Raw genomic sequence first — 21,160 nt, forward strand, 5'->3', positions numbered from 1 at the left:
CAAACAATTGGCCCATAGAAGAGAGCAATAGCGTACTTCTCAAAACAACTGGATGAAGTGAGTAGGGGACAGCCTGAGTGTGAGCAGTTGCTGCTCTTGTTTCAAACATCCAAGAAGCCTGAGAATTCACTCTAGGTAAACAAATAATTGTATTTATCTCACATTCAGTAGCAGCAATTCTTGAGCAAAAGGGTGGGCGTTGGCTTTCACCCTCCAGATTGCTTAAACATCAGGCAATTTTGGTGGAACAATGTGGTATTACCAAACTAATCTCTTCTCTAGTTAATCCAGCAGCATTCCTGGTCACTCACCAGACAGACAAGGAACCTTTGTAGCATGGCTGTATCAAAACCATGAAGTCACTTTATTTCAGCTGCCCAGATCTTAAAGAAACCCCAAATCCAGGAGCAGAATCTCAGTACACAGATGGGAGTGGCTTTGTAAGAGCAGATCAGTGAAAATCAGGATATACAATTAGCACAGAGCAAGTCAGCTCAGAAGGCAGAGATAATCACTTGAACCTGTACCTTCTGACCAGCCTGAGGAAAAAGGATCAATATATGAACAGATTCCAAGAATGCCTTCAGAGTAATAGGTGCCATGAAGCAGTTTGGAAAGAAAAGGACTATTGACAGCTCAAGGAAAGCAAATTAAGCATACAGAAGAAATCTTAAAATTGTTGGAGGCAGTACTAGTACCTCAAGTGGTTGCAGTTATGCACTGCAAAGGACATCAGAAAGGAGAAACAGACCCCAAAAGGGGTAACAGGTTGCAAAAAGAGCAGCAGAACAAAGCCATGCTGAGGTTCAGGCACTAATTCCCAAAGGTAAGGAACAATATGACAATGATGTATGTCGTAGAATCAGGAAGATCTAGAATTAGCAAGGAATTCATGAGCAGAATGGAAACATATTTGTTTTGCAACTCCTCAGGGATAGACAGTTATACCTGAAAGAGCATTGTGAAAATTAATTAAGGATGAACATAATTGTATACACTGGGAAGGGGATGCCTTACATAATTATTTGATGAGGACAAGTGTAAGATGCAACCTGTACTCTAGTGGAAAGCAGGTAAGCCAAGGGTGTGAAATAATGTCTCAGAACCAATCCACAAAATAGGACTAGAGTTGAGCTTGGCACAGTAGACAAGGGACAATATCCTGGACAGTACTGGCAAGTTGACTTTTCTGAATTGCCAAGAAAAGGGGGCTCTAAATACCTTTTACCTTTCACTGATACCTTCTCAGCATGACCTAAGGCATTCCCAACCCAAACAAATAAAGCCAAGGAAGTTGTCAAGATTTTGTTAAACAACATAATGGCCTGGTTCAGATTGCCTTTAGACATCTCCTCCGATCGAGGGCCACGTTTCCTAGCAAATATTGCACAGCAACTTTGCAATAATCTCCAAATCAACTGGCACCTACACATGCTGTATTGGCCCCAGGCCAGCAGCCAAGAGGAAAAGATGAATTATCTGCTAAAACAACCAATAGTCAAAACTGGACAAGGGTCCAACATACCTTGGCCCCAGGCCCTACTTTTGGCTTTATTACGGATTCCAGGAGACCAAGAACAAAAGAAAATCTGAATCCCTTGGAAATACTGTACAGAAGACCATATAAGCATAACTATCAAGGGGAAGATACTGTACAAGTTGGGGAGGGGTATCTGCAGAACCATGCTGTGCAACTGACACAACAGCTGCAGCAAATAAATCAACACATTCTGAGCAGAGGAGCAAGAGGATGCTCCTCTCCACAAATCCAGCCTGGGGACCAGGTATATGTCAAATCCCCTGGGGGAAAGCCTCTTATCCCAAAATGGAAAGGACTCTAATTAGTACTTTTAATCACTTATACAGCCTTTAAGGCTTTAAGCGTTAACCTCTTGGCTACACTATTCCAGAATTAAAAGACTTCTGCAAAAGGCAAGTGGAGTCCACAACTGGACCTCAGAAAGAACAGAAGAAACCAAGATGCGCTTCACACCATCATCATCTTCCCGATATTTCTGATTAGAATCCAAGGCACAGTAGATGACTGTCACTACCATCATGATCTCCTTGGCCTGTGAGATCCTGGTAGATGGAGCACTCAAAACTATTCAGGACCTAATTGGCTAAAGGGGATTAATAAGGTAAAAACACTTTACACCATATTAAGGATTAATGACCGAGCAGTTGAAGATTGAGGAAAACCTGACTCCATGCTGGCCTTTCTTGTCCCACCTGAAAGCAGGACCTCTATGGCATGTAAATTTGAAACTCACAAACCTCTTTTAGATGAGATTACTGCAGTGACCATGTGCATCCGTGACCTTTCTAACAAGCAGCATGTGAATCCATTCTCATGTGATTCCTATCAGGATTTTTGTGCTATGCAAATTAAAAGGGGAGACTATAACCTAGCACAAGATAGTTCCCTTCTTCTGTGGGGCATAGGTGGGGTGGGAGGACCATCATCACACAGAGATACAGGAATTGAGCCTGCCAGGAATGCGACCCAACACATATTGTTTCCAGCAGGCAGCTCTTGTGCCACTAGAATAATAAACCGTCCTGCTGCTATGCTTAGTACATGGAACAGGTCTCACAGAGGATTTGCTTTTGAGAATTGAATTTCATTCTTGGCATATTCCAGGCCACCAGAAACAGTAACCAGTCAAGTTGGAGGGGAAGCCGGGAGCACAATCATCCTGTTAGGGTATATCATGCCCAATGTCATGACCGTGTGATGGCAACCCAGATATGCATGGAATCCTGACAGCACAACTACATCCTCTTATGGGCTGAGGTACTCAGAATACTCAGCCATTTGTACTGGGAACTTTAGTAAAGTAAGTGTCCTCTGTAACACTACCAGGGGCCAGTGTAAGGTTTCTGAAGGTTTCTGAAACGCTTGCCTAAAGGCAGGCAATGTATCTGAAGAAACCAGTTACCATGCCTTGGGTACTCGACAAGGAGTGAAACAGAACGGGTTACACAATAGGCATTTAAAATTAAAACAAACAGCTTTACATTAGCAAACAATGGCATAGCACGGGACCCATATGTGAAATAATATAGTCTTTCACTCTGTGGTAAGAAAAACAAATGAACAATTGTTGCTTTTAGATTCACAGTACTCTCTGAAAAAGCTGGATGTAAAGATAGAGGCTAAAAGATCCAAAATTAAACAGCAATACTACCCATTCATACAGCAAAGCCTAAAAGGCTGGGAGACATGGATGCATTCCCATTCACCAAATCATAGGTCTAAAAAAGGCTTAAGGGGATGGTTTGGGTCTGAACTGGGAATATGAAATTCTATTGATCAAGAAGTCTTAATAAATGAAGCACTGTGAGTTTTTATATTGGACAGACACAAACTCCTCTCAGATCAGCCCTGCTAACACTTGCGCAAACCCACAGCCTGGCAGCTAACCTATTAACCACCCTGGCCAACAATACACAGCAGGATTGTTTCCAGAAGTCGTTGGCTTTATGGGAAAACTACAGGATAATATTTCTTTAGCATTTCAGTGTAGACAAGCTCAGCTGTGGCTACGGTCTGTAATCTCAGGAAAACTTAAAAAAAGGAGAGCTGGGGAAATTGCCATGAGAATTAACTAAATCATGCCTAAAAATGAAACCACAAAGGAATTTGAAAAAGACTTCCACACTTGGTGGCAATTGGTCAGTTTCACATAGAATGAACAGAACCCTGCAGTCTTTTACATCAACCATTAAGAATGCAACAAAATACTGTGCAATTCCAATTTTGGCCCTTGGAGCTATAAGAACTCATGTAACTCTCAGTCCCATTCAGCATAATGTGTGGGCCATTTTCAACAAGAAAACTGGAAACTGGCAAACTCTTAGTATCAAAGCATGTGTGCCAAGGGATGCACTGAATTTTGTGTGCAAAAATGCAGGGCTTGACAGAGAGGATCGGCATCTGCACACTGAGGGCAGCCCTTGTATTTGTGAAATGAGCCCAGTAACCCATGCACAGTCACAGGTATGTTATGTGGGAAGGGGATGTGCCTGGGTGAGATCTGCTTGCACAACTATTACAACAGATTCTTTAAATGAAACTGCTAATAGTACTGACTTCTCTATTTGTAATTCACAACCAAAAGTGGATGTGACTTGAGCTGCACCACACAATAACTTCTCTTGAGCTTATGCAGAATGCGTACGATGTGTATCATGAAGCACCCAAAATTCCGAACTGGAAGGAACATTGATGTTCTAAAACAAATGCTGTACCAGCGTAATATAGAATGGCCAGTGGCAGAAGTCAAAAATGCATCTCACAGAGCCTTATGGACACTCAAATTGGTATCAAAGAAGTTACCAAAATCATCACCAAAATAGAGAAATAAAGAGAACATCATGAGTCAGATGTCTTCTTGTGATGGACAAATCTGCAATCAACAACAGCTCCTCCGAATTTTAGCTTCCTCAGCAAACCAGGTCTAATATAAAAAAAAAAAAAAATTAACCCTCCTCTTAACCATCATGAACCTATGGATGTGGTAGAAAATTAAAAGAGCAGCATAACAGTACATATGTCCTGTGGACTGTGGAGGGAATCTTGCAAAAGAATGTGCATCAGGATAAAGAGAAGGAGAGGATGAAACAAGGCCTTTGTTTGACACAAGCACAAGCAATTCACATAAGCAAACAAGTACTTAGCACAGACACAGGTAAGTACTTAGCAGCAGTTAGCATAAGAAAAACCTGGCAGGTCTAACTTGACAGGAGAGGGACTTGAAAAAAGCTTTAGACACATTCTAGCAGAAGAAGGAAGGGCAAGTAGGTAATGAGCCCTGTGCAGAGAAGGCATGAGGAAGAATTGCTGCTTTAGGGCATGGAGACCGCTCTGGCCAGCGCCTGGACATCAGCTTCAAGTACAGGAATCTGACAGAATGTATTTCTAACCCCCTGCCTATGCAATCACCTCAGCAGGGTAAAGATGGATGGTATTTTTGATACAATTCCTACATCAACCCACTGAAATTTATACATGGCAGAGAAGCATTTTGGTGGGGTGCAGATCCCTGTCCTCCCGTCAGCTCAATAAAAGGGCTTTTGGTGGACAGTGCATTTGTCTGCAGATTTCTTTGAATTAGGGAGACCTCTCGGGACTGCTGTATCCTGAGGGAACACCATGGGCCCTGACCTGTGCCTCAGCTTCCAGGGCCGCTCTTGGCCAGCATCCTGACGTGGATGCAGGACAGCTGCCAGGCACTGCTGGGACCCAGCGGGACAGGACCGGCTGTCTCGTGCCCACATAGCCCCCCTCACACAGCCAGGGCCACCCCGAACCCAGACAAAGGCTCACGTGTCAGCAGAGAGGAGCAAGGAGCACTGGGCAGCTCTCAGGGGATCTCAGCGTGGTGCTGCAGTGGGAGGGGCAGGCAGGCCACCCACCTTCAGGGCATCCCCTGCATCAACAGGGCGTGCATTTTGGCCTTTTCATCCCTCCACACCAGAACCAGGCCTGACATCTCCTCCTCTGCAGTTTTTCCACTTAGGACGTCATCTCACGCTTGGCCAGTGCATCAGATGAGGCCGCAATGGCTTCTGATACCACCTCCATGCCAACCACAGCTCCACTGTATGCTGTTCCTCTTTCACAGGTTAACTTCCCATCAACTGACCAATCCATTGTTTCTCTCAAGGGTCACATTCCCACCAGTTCAACCATAAGGTTTCCTTCACTGTCTGTTCTTCATTATCTTGCTGACGTGCTCAACAGCGGATCAAATGTGGCAGGGCCTTAGACACGACTTGGCTCCTGACACACGGGCTCCTTGTGCCACTGCTGGCCTTCCGTGTGCTCAGCAGGATCTGTACCTGCACAGGGTTGTGGAACTGCACCTTCAGCACAGGGACAGTGCCAGACTGAGCTGCCCTCGTTCCTCTGGCTCTGTGCACAAAACACGGCGTGGCAGAGAACAGCAGCAGGGGCCTGTGTGTCCCAGGGCCCCGGATTTGTTCTGCTGCAGCTCCACAGGGATGCAGGCAAAGTGAAGGAGCCAAACTGTTTAGTAATGGCAGGGGAAGCAAAGGAATGAGCTGGGAGGGGGAAAAGAGGAAGGGCGGGATCTGAGGACTAGAGGGAAAGAGCCATGAACAGGGAGGGAGAATGGAGGGAAAAAGAAGGGATGGGCAAAGTCTGAGGGCTGGAGGGAGGGAGCTATCTATAAGCAGGGAGAGGGCTGAAGCCATGCAAATTTCCCACAGGCTCAGCTGTGCCAATCACGAACTGTGCCTGGAGCTCCAGCTGGTCTCTTCTGGTCTCAAGGCAGTCTCATCTTCCATGGCATTTGCAGGTCTTCCACAAACGCTGGTTCTTCTGAGCCAGTTCTGCAGCTCTCCCACTGACTATCTGTTGAATTACTATGTTTGCCTGGGAAGGGCTGTCATCTCTCCTCAGGGCTTGAAGGGCTGGAAGGGAGAGGAACAGAGCCACGGTCAGAGCCTGGATCTGTGGGAATCCTAGGAGACCTTTCTGCCAGGGCCATCCCACCCAGCTCTTGCTATGGCCACAAGAGAGGGGGTGTCAACTGGATCAGCTGGCCACCCAATCTGCCCCACCACCCCCCCCCTTTCAGGCCATTCCCACTGACTAAGAAGGTGTCTTATTCTTTTCCATCGGTGTTCTTCCGCCTCTGGGTTCAAGGGTATTGTGGTTGGCAGCCACTCCAGAATGCCTAGTTCATTCTTCCTTCTTGTTTCGGCAAGAACCCCTTGTGTGAGGACACGAGGCTTGACTCCATTTTCATCAGAAGGCTGATTTATTATGTTATACATTATACTAAAATACTACATTACAACTATACTAAAAGAACAGAGAGAAGAGATCAGAAAGCTACAAAGACAAGTATAGAATAGGAATGAATAACAAAAATCCTGTGACTGCTCACAGCCTTGGCACAGGTGGCTGTGATTGGTCACTGATTTAAAACAATCCACATGGACCAATGGAAGATGCACCTGTGGCATTCCACAGCAGCAGATAGTTATTCTTTACATTTCTTTCCTGAGGCTCTCAGCTCCTCAGGACAGGGAAAATCCTAGCAGAGGTTTTTTTCACTAAAATATCATGGCAACAGTTGTCTTCACGTCAGGGGAGATCTCAAAGGTATCAGTCAGTTCTAACCCTTTTTTATAGTCCTTTTGAAATGGGGGAAGGGGACCCATTTCAAAATAGTCTATTGATAAAGGGTACAAGGAGTCCATCAGTAGTCCATCAGGAGCAGGTGTCGTCAGCAGCAGATGTCGTAGGCAGGAACCATTGTCTTCTCAGTCCAGTGGTCGCTTGCAAAACTTGCTCCGGTCCCCACGCACGCCTTTCCTCACCCTATGGTGGGGATTTCACTCTCAATCCTTTTGGGAAGAAGAGGGGAGCTTTTCCACGTAGGGGTCGCATGTCTCAGTCCTTGAGGGAGAAACCTCTCCCATCTCAGTCCATCTGTCACGGTGGATGATGTACGGAGAATGGAGGGTCTTTTAGTGGTGATCTCTGGGAAGGTCATTCCAGAGAGAAAGTCCAGGCAAGTCAGAAGGGTGGAGAAATTCCAGCACTAGCGTTGCTAGGTGATGCAGGCGAAGGAGAGCACACTGCCCCTTCTTGGGTGCACTGCACCCCTTCTTGGGTGCAGTGTTCCATGAGTTGAGCAAACACACCTGTGGGCAATAATCTGGCTTGGTGGACCGGACAGACCTGGATTTTCAGAACAGGATCTTTCCCCGGTGGTCTTGGCTTTCATGACGATCGAGAGGCAAAAAATGAGGGAAGTTTCGGACAGACTCTCACAGACGGTTGTGAGGCAAAGGAAGGGAACTCCAGACTGTCTCTCACACATGCCATGTGCCAGGCAGGATTTGGTGTCACCCAGGTGCCCTCAGCCCCAGGCTGGCAGAGCTCCAGGCCCAGGATAGCTGTCCCTGGCCCCTTTCCCAGCTCCATGTTGGCCACAGGCCTTGCCCAGAGCCAGACGCCACTGGCAGCTTTCCCCCTTTGGCCACGCACAATTCCCTCACGCTGAGTGGCACCAGTGGCACCCGGTTTGCCTGCCTGAGCCCTGGGATCCGCCAGCCTCTTCCAGGGCACCCTGAACCCCGTTCTACCCAAAAGGATGGCAGCAGCCCCTGTCCTCCGGCCCCCTTGGGAATATTGCCTGCTGGGGGTCTATGTACAAATCACCAACAGGATGGGACTGCTGTGGAACACACCTCGAGCTGTTTATTTGCCAGCATAAGTCTCATTACATGGTTATGACAATGGGAAGATTGCAGCAGCTCATGTCCCTGACAGCAGACCGAGAACTCAGTGTTACAACTCCAAGGTTTTTTTGGCCAATCACACAAAGCAAAAGCATATTGACAGTAGCTCTATCCAACCGCTAGAAAAACATGTACCTTTGTTTAAAATAATGCTTGCTGATTTTGAATACAATACCTCCTTGTAAGCCTTAAAATGCAATGCACAGAGCTCCAGTATTAAGCTTAGAACTTCCTAATCTCTTTCTAGATATACTTTTCTGTAGCTTAGGGAGTTCTTCTAGCCAAGCATTAATACACTGACCACTGTTCTATTTCTCCTTACTTTTCTACTTCTAACATTACTTTTCTGCTGACAAACCTTAGGGCTACCACTTAGCTCTAATCACAGTTCTGCTGTCTCTCAGGCCTGCCTTTTGCAGCTTTCCCAAACCCCTCTGACTCTGAGGATTCCCACAGAGGATGTGGCAGGGAGCTCTTGGCAAAGCTGCTCAGCCCTTCTGAGCCTGGGGGCTGCAGCTGCCCTCAGGCTGCCAGGGAGAACAGCAGCAGCCTCTTGCAGCAGCTGCAGCCTCCCGCAGCTGCCTCCCGAGCCTCCTTTGCTCCAGGCTGAACATGCCCGGCTCCCTCAGCTGCCCCTCACCAGCTCCAGTGCCATCTCTGCACGTGCCCCAGCCTCACAGTGTGGTCCCAAACCTGAGCCCACCATTCCAGATGCACCCGCAGCAGTGCCAAGTACTGGGAGATTGGTACAAAATCATAGAATATTCTGAGCTGGAAGGGATCCACGAGGATAGATCCTAAAGGATGCCAAACACTCTCACAGTGGTGTTCAAATGTAGAGAGCAGCAGAATAAAGGAAGAGATTTTTCATATCAGAGCATCAAACTGCCTGAATTAATCAAATTAGATGAAGAAACAGGTAATCATGGAATAAAATGAATTTATTTAAATACTGCTTTCCATCATTTTAAAACATGGCCTTATGTGATTGCTTTCAGGCATTTGTCTCTTTTCTTTTCTTCAGCAGAAATGAAATAGTTCCTTTAAAAATAACACCAAGATGTGGGTACACTACTGGCTGTGATGAAGGCCATCAATGATGGTAGTAATGCCGCTGGGATAAAATAGTTATGAAGGAAAGAAAAAAAGAACAGCCCAGATTGCAGCCAGAGAAGAGACCACAGTGCCACAAGAGAGTCTCAGGGAAATTGCCTGTGGGGATGGATAGGAGCAGGGCAAGAAGCAGGAGCGGTCCATCAGCAGCAATTCCTCACAGCAGCACAGCGAGCCAAGGGAGCCTCCTCACAAGAGCCAAGTGGCCAGAGCTCCTCAGGACACTCCTCTGCCCACAGAAATGCAACAGCTAGAAGCCTCCTTTACTTCAGTTCTTAAGTAGAATACCTTATGGCCTGGAAATCCAGCATTAGGAAGGGGAAAATGAGGCATGGGCTTTTATGTGCTTAAAAACCAAACTGTACATTTAAAGAGGATGAAGTAGACAATTTTGTAATAAAAACAAAAGAAATGTGAAGTGGAATGAAAGCTGTGCTTTTATTTCCACAGGGTGCAGAAGGTCACATGGAGCCATTGGGTTAGGTGGGACAGAGGCTGGCAATAGGTGTCCTGTCTGTGAGGAGAGCCTTTGTCACCTCAGGTCCCTGAGGGCTCCCTCGGTGCCGGCAGGGCCCGGGGGCTCGGTGGCACAGGGCCCTGCTGGCCCCGCCGTGGGGAGAGCCCGTGTGCTGCTGCCTGGCAGGCCTGGGTTCCCGCAGTGCAGCCGGGGCTGCGGGCAGGCTGCAGCAGGGTTCCGTGCCCGCTGAGCCCCCGTGGCACCGGGACACCGCCCGGCCGGGCCGGGCACGTTCCGCCGGCACCCGGGCCCTGCCAAGGGCAGAGCCGCCTGTGGGCAGCGCCCGCGGGCTGCAGCAGCGCGGAGCGAGCGCAGCTCCACTCGGGGAGTGCTGCTCGGCCTGAAAGCCTGTTCCAGCGCCTTTCCTGCCGCTCGGGAGACATTCCTCGCCCGCAAGCCCGCAGGCTTGTGCCAGGTAATTCTGCGCTCTGCTGCCAGGGGGCGAACACAGCAGCCGCGGCTGTCTCTGCTGCATTCCAGCGCTGAGCACCAGCAGGAACAGCTTCAAAGCCAGGCTCTTGCTCCTGTCTCTGCCAGCTGACAGCACTTTGCTGGGAAAGAGTCACTGACCAGCCAAATGGCCTTCAAGGCCTTCTGGATGCAAATATTTAGCATTATTCTCCTCCAGCTTGCAGCGGGACAAATCCCTTGCAAGTGCAGAGGACAAGGTTGCAGGAGGGCTTGCTGCTGCAGATTCAGCTTGAATGCTAAGTGTCTCTGAAGAGCAGGAGAGCCAGGCAATCCCTGGGGAAGGAGGGTGACAGGGGAAGCCCAAAGGCCCCTGGCTTCTGCCCCACGTGCTGCCAAAAGGTGCCAGCACGGAGAGGGAGAGGCTTGAGGGCAGAGGCAGCAGATGGGTGCCAGGGGGAACTCTGGGCTTTTCCTGGGCACTGCCTGCAGCAGGTGCTCCAGCTGGGGCCTGGGATTGCCCCGTTGGGAGTGGGAGCAGCTGCCAGGGGCCGTTCTTGCAGTTGAACGGTCACAGCCGGGACTCCAGAGGGAGGCTGCAAAGCCCACGTGGAAACAGCCACATGCCAAAGTGAAGCCAAAGGTATTGACTGATAATTTTTCAGTTTGAAGACTCAAGGCCATTCTAATGACAGTGGCTTTGTCTGTATCTATATTTGTAATCATGTGTCTATAAGAACAGTGGCCACCAGAATATTTGAATCATTCAAGGATAGGTTGGACAAGTGTCTGTTTCACACCAGTTGTGCCAGTGGGGTGGTTCAGAAGCCATCACAGGATGCTCCTGTAACCTCCTCCGCAGCAAGAAATGATTCTGCTCCCTCCAGAGTGTGAGATACTGCAAGTCAATACCAATCGAAATGTAAATGGTTTCAGTCCTTTTTGTGGCTTTTTGAGATCTTGCATTGCAAGATTCCCTCTTGCATCTGTTGAGGGAATATTGTTATCTTTTCATCTAGAACTGTCTTTTAATTACTTTTTTTTACCCTCCATTTCTTTCCTTCCTCTTCCCACAAATGCTGCCATTCATGTGGGGCCCATTTTGTTGTCTACAGGCAGGGTTCTTAGGGCACTTTTGTTCTGAACATGGAACTAAATTTCCTGGAGGCTGTAGCAGTGGCCTGGTTTGTTGTGCTCTTGGCCAAATCTGGAGTTCAGTGCTGACTTGAAATGCAGCATCCCTGCTGGGGGAAGGGGAAAATGGATCTCTTGGTTCTCCCATTCTCAGCTATTTGTCATTGTCATCCTTGTGTTTGGATGGTTTCTTTTTAGGAGCACTGGATTGAGTCCCAGTCGGGCACTCCAGGCTCTGAGTGCAGCAAGTCCCTGGAGATCTTGACCTCCCCTTTAGGCATGAACCCGTGCAGATGGTGAATATCTGTTTGTTCTCTTCCAGAGAAGCTGACTCCAATTGAGGCTTCCTAACGGAACGGACAGACAAGCAGAAGAGAGACAATAGGTAGGAATGAATTTGATGTAATCTTGGCTTCCCGGGTGCTGTGATGAATGTTGTGATGGTTTAGAAAAAGAATTCCCCCTGCTATGCAAGAATCAGCATTCCAGAGTGGGAGAAATGAAGTAAGGATTGCCTGCCAGTGAGAGTGGCTTCAGAGCACATTGGTATTTTAAGAGCTTCTGTTACAGACCCAGGCCTGGATATGATCATGGGTCAGGACAGATTCTCTGCTGAAATTTCTGAAGCCAATCTCTTATTGCTGGAGCCAGGGCACTCCCCTCTGCAGTTGGGGATGCTTTTGGCCTAGGAGTATTTTCCTGTTTCAGTCTGTAGCAACGCACAAGTTGCAATTTTTTGGGATGGGGGCGAATTGTGTGAATTTTTACTTCTGGTGTCAAAAGATATTTGAAGATGATGAGGACTGAGGTGATGTTTCAGGGCAGCCATTCAGTTTCATCTGCTTCTTTGAGCAGTCAGGTTGTTGGGGTTTTCCTGGTGACACATCAAGTGAGGAGCAGCTGCAGCAAGTACAGGACTATTTGTAAAGCTGCAGTGTTGAGCTGTTTTCGCCCCGGTGATGGTGGGCTTGGGACTGTGCAGTCTCCCTGCACCAAGGCTCCCAGGTGCTGGGCGTGTTGGTGCAAAGCCTGGAGGTGCAGTTCCCAAAGCTTCCAGTGTTCCCTGACCTTAGGGGAAATGTGCAGGGTTCTGAGTGGCAGCAGAGCTCAGGTTTGCAAAGGGTTTGAAGAGCATCTGGACAAACACCTTCAAGGGCAGGCCAGACATGGGCAGCAAAGGTGTCTCCAGGGCTGGGGAGACCGGGAGATCTACAGGCTTATCTAAAAAGTCTGGGCATTTCAGTAGACAGCAGACTCATAGACTCTGAATTAGGAATGCCATCCAGTGGAAAAACCTGTTGATTGTAAGTGGCGGCCCCTCAGGATGAGATGAGGCAGCTGTGCCTCGGCTCTAGGAATGATTAAACTTTCAGGAGCTGATTATTGGTGTGGTATTGGAGTAAATGTCACTGCTGGAGCAGACAAAGCTCCCCCCTTGCAACCCGGGACACTAGGGAATTTCATTTGCAAAGAAGACTTTATGAATTGTATGTACAAAGACTTTGCAGTAGAGTAGAAATAGATACCTGCATGCAATGTGCCTGCATGCTTTTCCTTCCCCGATGTCCATAAATATCAGAGCCAGAGTTTGCCCCATTTTGCAGTAGTCTTTCAAAGGCCAGGGACAGTTTAAAGGATCTGGCTTTCCATGCTGGGACACTTTATTGTCGTTTTCTTGTGTTATCTCAGCTGTGATTGAGTACATAGATATGTGGCTGAGGAGGAACAGGGGGATTTGACCTGGTGTTTTCTGAATTCCTGAGAACTCCTTTCTAATTACGCTGATAGGATGCCTTTAAATGCAGCTCCATGATTTCTTAGGGAAGCAGCTTTCCAAATGTATGTTTGAAGTCGAGAATGAATTTCCAAGGTTGTTAATAAAGTGGGCAAAGTTCAAGCCTTGAAAGTTGAAACACCTTCAGAACAGAAGATTCTGTTTGACTCGCAAGGGGGGAGACTGGGGTGAGAGGTCTGAAGGAGAACAAGACTGGTGCTTTCTCCCATTAATCATTGCAAGTGGATTTGCCAGCTCATGTGCTGATCAGCCCAGTGACTGCTTCTGCCTTTCACAAGGAAATGGGGGGAGAGTCCTTCCCTTCCCAGCCTTCTTGGAGGCTGGGATCAGGAGTAGCATTCCCTGAGAAGGATTGTGCTGTCCCCTGTGTGTCTCATGGCTCTGGGGCACAGCACACAGTGGACAGAACTGATCTGTCCACTGTCAGCATGCTGAGGATTTCAACATTGCTTTGCTGCTGGCCGTGTGCCCTTGTGGGAAAGGCCCTGTTTCTGCAGGGAGTATAAACAGGGCCTGGAGTGTTAAGTCTCTTTTCTGTGTCTCTGTGTGAAAGGTGGAAGAACAACAGAGACTTGCTCCGTATTGTGGAGCAAGAGAGGCGGAGGAGGCAGGTGGCTCCAGAGGAGAAAGATCCATTTTTGGAGAAGACTCCCCTCTTTGCCAAGCCCTACAAGGTAATGGGAGTGGAGTGCAGGCTGGAAGGAGAGAAGGAAGGAGGCTTGGGGTGGGAGAGGAGAGCTGTGCCTTCTGCATGGGCTGTAGCAGCCTAGAGCCTGATTCCTGCAAACACGACGTCTTCCCATCTGCTGCACTGAGCTTGCCTAACTGCCCTTGTGGGGATGCATGGAGATTCCATGAAGATGCTGAGCAATGTCTCTTGCTGAGCTGGATCTCTTGCTTGGGCTGTTTCTGACATTTCCCCCTCTCTGTTCTTGTGCTGCAGACAGATAAAGAAGATGAGCTGTCAAGGCGCATCAAGAACCTGCTGGGCGACGAGGACTCCAAGGTGCTCCTGAGCCATGAGTCCCCTCTGAATCCCAGATGGATCCCAAAAAAACCTCAATCCAACTTACAGGCCTCCAGTCACAGGCCGGCCTCCAGTAAGACAAATCCATGTGAGGACATATGGAGAGAATCCTCACCAGAATCACTGAGCACCAGACCTAAGCCTGAGCAGAGCTACGGTGCCAGCAATGAAGGTCTCTCAAATGGGAGGTCAGAAGCCAAAGCTCCACAATCTGAAATCTTTCTTGAGCCTGTCAAGGTGAGTTCAATTGTTGGGGTCCTCTGTTGCTGGAGTCCCTCAAGGCCAAGGGAGCAGCACACAGGCCCTGCCTGGTTCATGGCTCAGCCTCTCCAGAGGTCAAAGGCACTTGGTTGCCAGGTGCAATTTAGGGTTTTGCCAGGCTGATCCATCAGCACTGGGATGTTGCTGTGCCCTATGGAATGTAGGAGCCCACAGTGCTGAAGCACAGCAGTTGGTGTAGGATGGCCATGGAGATGGTTTTCAAATTGTGTTTGGCCCTTGGAATGAGAAGGAAAAGCTGGAGGCTGCAGCAAGCTTTTCCTGAAAAATGCTGTTGATCAGCTGCAAAGGACTCGAGACAACATCTTGTGGAAAACGGGAGGCAGCTGAGAGAAGTAGAGCACTGCAGGGCCTTGCCTTCTGCAGGAGCCATGCTTCATGCCAAAAAGATGAAGCAGCAGTGTGGATCTCCAACCCTTGAAAGTGCAGAGTGCTGCAATCAGCCCTGAGGCTCCCAGCAATGGGCAGTGTTTTTCCTTGCTGCTTGCAAGCCCAGTTGAGGGAGTGTGAAGAAAGGAGCAGGGATGCTGCATCTTCCTTGGAGAGTGCAGTGAGGGAGGGGAAGGAGTGTTTTTCTCTCAGACCAAGTGTTTCTGAGGGAGGGCTGGAGTCCCTGCCAGCTTCTGCCATCAGCTGGACGTGGACTCAGCTCTTTGGAGTAGCCCAAAGCCAACTTCTCTCCATAGTGTGTCTCTGAGAACCCCTGGAGAACCTCCACTGCTCCAAATTTGGCTGCTAAATCCATCCCTTTGCCAAGCAAGGGGAGAGTGAGAAATGGTAGTCGGGGATTTGCAAATCCTGCAGGGGCAACAAGTGGATGCCTAAAGTCAGCCAGAACTTGCATAAACTGTGGGGCATCATTCCAGCAACATGAGAAGTCAGTGTTTTGTCCAGACTGCTGTTGCCTTCAGAAGAATAAGGAGTCTCCTTTTGTTTGGGTGAATAAGAAATATTCCCCTTTCTCTAGAAATGGCTTAGAAGAATTGGGATCTATTATTTCTGGCTGTTTTTCTTTTAACTAAGGAAGCTTCTTGCAGAACTTTTTAAATGCTGAGGCAGCCTGTGCCTTTGAAGACAAAGTGTGTTGCTTGATAGTATAATAGTAGAATTCCATAAAGGGAGAAGACTTCACAGACATACTTACATCATCATAATCACAGTAATGATAAATAGCAGCAGCAGCAGCAGCAGTAGTAGTAGTAGTAGTAGTAGTAGTAGTAGTAGTAGCAGCAGCAGTAGTTTTCAAATGGAAAGAATATTTCCAGCCTGCCAGGTTCCAAAGGGATTTCCTCTTTTCCTCAGTGGCAGAAGAGATGACTTTGGGAATTTCAGCTGCTTTTCCGCTTGGCCTCCATTCTCAATTCCCCTTCAGATGGGCCTTTTGATCCTTAGTAGCACTGGATTATGAATGGAATTGCATGTCATTTCTAGAATTGTTGGTAACCAAATGCTGCTGTGTCCAGGTCAATTAGTAAAAAAGCCAAACAAACTCCTCCTGCCTCCCTCATTCTTGTTTCAGAAAAAGAAGCCCATTGATGTGCCATCCACTGCAAAAACGTTGAAGTTTGGTCTCTTCCATAATAGATCTCTGTATTTGCTCATGTTCTGCATACATGAAAGAAATGGTTGGGGAAAAAATACATTGTTCAGCTCCTGCTGACACAGCAGACGTTGCCCTCCCTGAAAGTGTGTTTTGGGCTGGGCTGAGGAGAAGTAGGGATAAAAGCTGGAGTTGTAAGATCAGCCTTCCTCTCAGTCTGTGAGCGTAACGCTGCCTAGAGCAGTTCAAGGACCAGACTGACAACTCATGCCAGGCAGCCAGAGCTGCTCCTCCCTCAAGCTGGGGACTGCCTTTCATGAGCTCCCCTTGTCCAAAGGCTCTGGACCTGCTGCCTCGTGTCTGGGCTTCCAAATTTCCATTTGGGAAACAAAGGGCATCCAGCCCCATGCGTTCCTGAGAACCAGATGCCATTGTGTCTCAGAGTGTTTCTGAGTGGGCCAATGTGGCAGCAAACTTCTCTTGCCTCTTTTCCATTGTTTTCAGTAGGCTCTGTATGGGTAGAGCTGTAACACGTTTGAGCCAGAGGAGGCAGAGGAATGGAAAATGGTTCAGGGACTCCTACTTGTGTATCAGTTGTGATCTGCAATGTGATGTTTTTCTGGAACACTTGAAGCATGTCATTTGTGTGGAAGCACAAAGCCCATTTTATCTTGATTGTCAGCACAAGCATTATCTGAGAGTGTTAGCCAGAAGTGGGAGTGCTGAGAGTGCTGCTGACCAAGTGGCTTTTAGGTGGTGCCTACGCCAGGCACACAGACATGCCTTGAAATCATCCCCACTTGTTGCACTGGGCTTAGTTCCCTCAGCTAACCTTGCTTCCTCCTCTCCTCTCTGTTTTTGTGACCAAAACAGGTTGTGGAAAAGCCATCTTCTTCAGTGGCTCCTCCAAGGTACAGTTGTGTTCCCATACTACCCTCTAGAACAAACAAACCACTTTTCATTTGAGGGGGAGAGGGAAGGGCTTCCTGGTTTCCCTTGAAGCTGCAGCCTTTGGTTTGATGCTGCTCAGGGCTGCTGTTGAAAGTTGGTTTCATTCTTGTGAGGGTTTCAGGAAGGGTGCCATTAGAAATGAACAATCCAGGCTTGCTGGAGTTGGCCTAAGAACCCGACTTGTATTTCCCCTGGTGCTCCATTCTATTCTCCTCCTGACCCCCAGTGTGTCTGTAGATCCTCTGGTTTTGTATTGACGAAGAATCCATCCTGAAATTTGTTACCCTCTATTGGAAGTGTTTCTTTTGGGGGTTGGGGCTTTCAGAAAGGCACTGGGCCATTTTGGTAGTTTTTATCAACTTGAGTTGGCTGAATGCAGCTTCACAATGTAGCAGTGAAATCTGTTTACATTCTTGTCTGGCTGGGTGGGTGTTGGAGGTTTTATTATTCCCAGAGTGGTTTTTCATATATGCTTTATTTTTGGAGCATGGCAATGTATTCCTCTGGCCTTCATCCCTCTGCTCTGAGTGGCCAAACACAGGGCTCAGTTTTAGTTTTGAATGCTGCCATGTCAATGGAATAAGTAAGTAACCTTCCTCACTGCTGCTTCCTAATTTTGTCTCCTGGTGGCCTTGCAGAGCTCTCCAGTCCCAGCACAGGAGGGTGGCAGCAGCACAGCCCAGCAGCTCAGAGTCAGGGAGCACCAGGGAGTGCCACAGCTCCTCAGCCTCTGCACTTCCAAGAGTACCAGCACCTGAGGTGAATGCAAATCAAATGTAGAGGCTGCTCCCACAGCCCCTTGCCTCACCCTCTCTGCTGTCTGCGGGCAGTCAGGACAGGAGACCTTAAATACTGTCACTCTTCAGGTGTCCCCTTGCGACCTCTGCAGCAGCATCAGACATTTCTTGCCCTCTGCTTCCTTTCTAGATTTTCTCCTTTATAAACCCTTCCTGGACTTCGGGTGCTAAACCAGGCAGTGTTCCCACTTATACTTTGGCATCATTGTCTAGCCCTTCTGGAGTTTTCACTCCAGGAGGAGTCCATTTAGGAGCTGAGAGATGAAACTTGGAGTGAATATGCTGAATTATCCTCCTCTGCAGCAGGGATCTCTGACTTTGGCCCCTGAGTCACTGGTTTCTCTTCATGGTTGTTTTGGACAATGGCTCTGTAAGGAAAAAGTCCCATCTTTCATTTTCTGCTTGTTTCAGTTCTGTTGATATCTTATTTCCTTCCTTTGACTTCTTCGGAAAGATGAACCTGTCTTTGATCATACAGCCCTGCAGTGCTGAAGCCTGGAGAGGGAGGAGGAGGAAGAAACAATGAGGCTGCAGCCCTGCATCTATGGCCTGTGTGCTGGGTGTTCAACATGGGAGAGGTGATTGGGCAACAGGGCTGGGCTCCTTGGCTCTCAGGAAATATCCCGTGAGCTGTGCTGCATGCAGGAGAAAGATTCAGCCAGAGAAAGGATCTTGGCAAGGCTGATCAAGGGGGCCTTGGGATGAAAGGTCACCCCTCCCTGCTGTTTTGGGTGAAACAAGAGCTGTGGGGAGACTCGTGCCCTGCAGGGAACCTGACAGTGAAGAGGTCTAGAGCAGAAGAAACTCTGCTGTTCTTCCCTCTTCCTGCTATGAAAACCACTGGAATTAAAGTCTTTGGCCTCAGTTATACTGAACAGCCACACGCCAAATAGGATTTTTCCTGGCACATCCCTGGACATCCCTTAGGAAAGCCATTTCCTCCATGCCAGGAGTTTGGCTCATTCAGTGTCTAAGGCACATGTCACCTGCAGCTGGGAATTCCTTCTTGATGGCTTCTTTTCCTGGCAGCACTGAAACCTAGAGGCTTCCAGCTGGAACAGACAAGCAGAATGCAATGCAGAATGACTTAATCCACAGGGGATAACCATGCAGGGACTCACTTTGCCTTCACAGAGACACTGAACAACTCTTTCTCCTCTTGCCCAAAGCAGATCCTTTGCTTCCTACATCACCCCAGTCTCTTGAAGGCATCTGTCCAAAGGAGCTGTGAGAAGCCTTGAAAATAGTGCATCAATGAGGCTCAGATGTATCTCTTGTGCTCCAGTGCCAGGTTTCACCTCTTCTCCCAGCACATGAACAAAGCTGTTTGTAAAGCCAACCTCCTTGTTCGTGTCTTTAGGAGCCCCTCAGCCCCAGCGGGAGCCTGGTATTGCCTGCACTGACAGACTGGGATGTGTCAGAGGCTTCATGGCAGGGCCAAGAATTAGGGAGTGTCAGTGTGCAGAAAGGAACAGGAACGTGACATCTTCCGTGGAGTGTGTTGAAAAAGGAGAGTCAAAACAATCCCAACCAAACAATAAAAAGGGCAAGTCAAGCTGTGTTCCTCTGCAGTTTACGAAGTCTGGAGGCGAGAAGCAGAATTTGAGGACAACTTACAGTCACTGCTGTTCTCAGGAAATAGGAAGATTTCTCCCTTGAAGCTGGCTGAAAACAGACGAGTAGTCTGCTCTATCTTGCACGTGCTCCATGTGTGGCTGCTTTCCTTGTGCCAGAAATGCCACCAGAATCAAAGCAACCTTGCAGAGCTGGTCCATGAGCTGGGCTTAGTGTGAAGTTTGTGGTCTCTGCTTTAGTCCTTCAGAAAAGCTCCTGTGCCTGTAAGGCTGAACCCTTTTCTGTGTTCAAGTGCTGTGTGTAAGAAGTAGTGGGATGCCTTTGCAGGTGGCCAAGTGATGATGGTCAAGTGCTTTGCCAAGCAAAAGCTCAATCTTGGCATGAGGAGCCAGCCTAGAGCCAGCCCAAGTTACCTGAGTAGGAAGAGTGTTCTGAACTGGAAGCCAAGCACCAACTGCACCTTACAAGGGTTGCATTTCAATCAAAGTCGTTTGGTTTTGGGGTTTGTTTGGTTGGGGTTTTTTTGTTTTGTTGTTTATTTCAGAAAAATGAGTCCCGTATTATTTGGGTGAATGACAAATATTACTCTTTCTCTAGAACTGAACTGGGAATCTCTCTGGAATTGAAAACTATATTTTCTTACTGTTTTTCTTAACTAATGAAACTTTTTGCTCAACTCTTTCACTTGCAGAGGCAGTCTAAGCCTTTGAAGGCAGAGCTTAGCTGCTACACTAGCAACTACAGGAAGTGATATTCAATAAACGGAGAACACGACAGAAACATACATTCTTAATAAGATGAATAAAAAGTCAGCAATGGAAAGGGTGTTTCCTGACTGCCAGGGAAGCCAGACCTTGATCATGCAGGAGGTGACTGGTGGTTTCAGCTCTTGCTGTGCCTGGTCTCTTTTCCTCAGTGCCCTTCAGACAAAACTGTTATTCCTTACTAGCATTTCATGATGGATGGACTTGCATGACATTTTTAGAGCTGCTGGTCAGGAAATGTTGACTGAGTGCTTGCTTGTTTGCTATCAATGAGGAAAATCCCCAAACAAACTGACAGTGCTTCCCTCTTTCTTGTTCCAGCCCATGGTGCACACTGCTGTGCAGTCCATTGAAGGAATATTGAAGGTGGGTACTCTTCAGTAGCAGATCTCCAATGGGAAAGCCTGTACAGATCCATGGGGAGGTGGATCCCTCTGACTCTGGGAAGGGTGAAACTCCCTCTGTGTCCCTGAGGAAAACTCCTGAGAGCTGCTTCTCTGCCTCTCTTTGCAGGAAATGTGCAGCCCCCTGCCCCCTCTCCTGCCATCCCTTCAGTCACCTGAGAGAACAGAGACTTCCAAATTTCCTGTGCAGGCAAAGGTAACCCAGCCTACTTTTTATGGGGCTTCCAATAAATGACAAGAGATCTTGCTGCTGAGCAGAAGTCCAGTCCTGGCAGAAGGAGCCTGCCTGGAGACCTGCCTGAGTTCCCTGACCATAAACAGTGTTAAGAGTTAGAAACCCAGCAGAAGCTGCACCTTGTGTGGGGCTGCATTATACCCAGGGGGTTTTGGTTTGTTTTTTTGTTAACTTCAGTAAAAGAAAGACTCTGATTTTATATGTCTAAATGACAAATATTCTTGTTTCTTGTGAACTGTCTTAGAAGTATTGGCAATTATTATTTCGAACTGCTTTAGTGTTTTTTTAAACTACTGGGGCTTTATGCACAAGTCTTACATGCAGCCTGTGCCTTTGCA

At 48.0% G+C, this 21,160-nt stretch overlaps 2 protein-coding genes across 2 annotated transcripts in view; both read left to right on the top strand.

The window, feature by feature from the left end:
* Positions 1–21,160, top strand: part of LOC135284517 (zinc finger protein 271-like) — a 523,404-nt gene that overhangs the window by 473,132 nt on the left and 29,112 nt on the right. The window lies entirely within an intron of this gene.
* On the top strand, positions 4,186–20,890 carry LOC135284495 (AF4/FMR2 family member 1-like). The gene is made up of 5 exons (XM_064396027.1): positions 4,186–4,250; positions 13,804–13,924; positions 14,194–14,514; positions 20,505–20,549; positions 20,697–20,890. The coding sequence occupies exons 1-5, from the start codon at positions 4,186–4,188 to the stop codon at positions 20,820–20,822; spliced, it is 678 nt and encodes a 225-aa protein (XP_064252097.1). The 3' UTR covers positions 20,823–20,890.

Source organism: Passer domesticus, chromosome 21 (assembly GCF_036417665.1).
Source record: "Passer domesticus isolate bPasDom1 chromosome 21, bPasDom1.hap1, whole genome shotgun sequence".
NCBI classification, from domain to species: Eukaryota; Metazoa; Chordata; class Aves; order Passeriformes; family Passeridae; genus Passer; species Passer domesticus.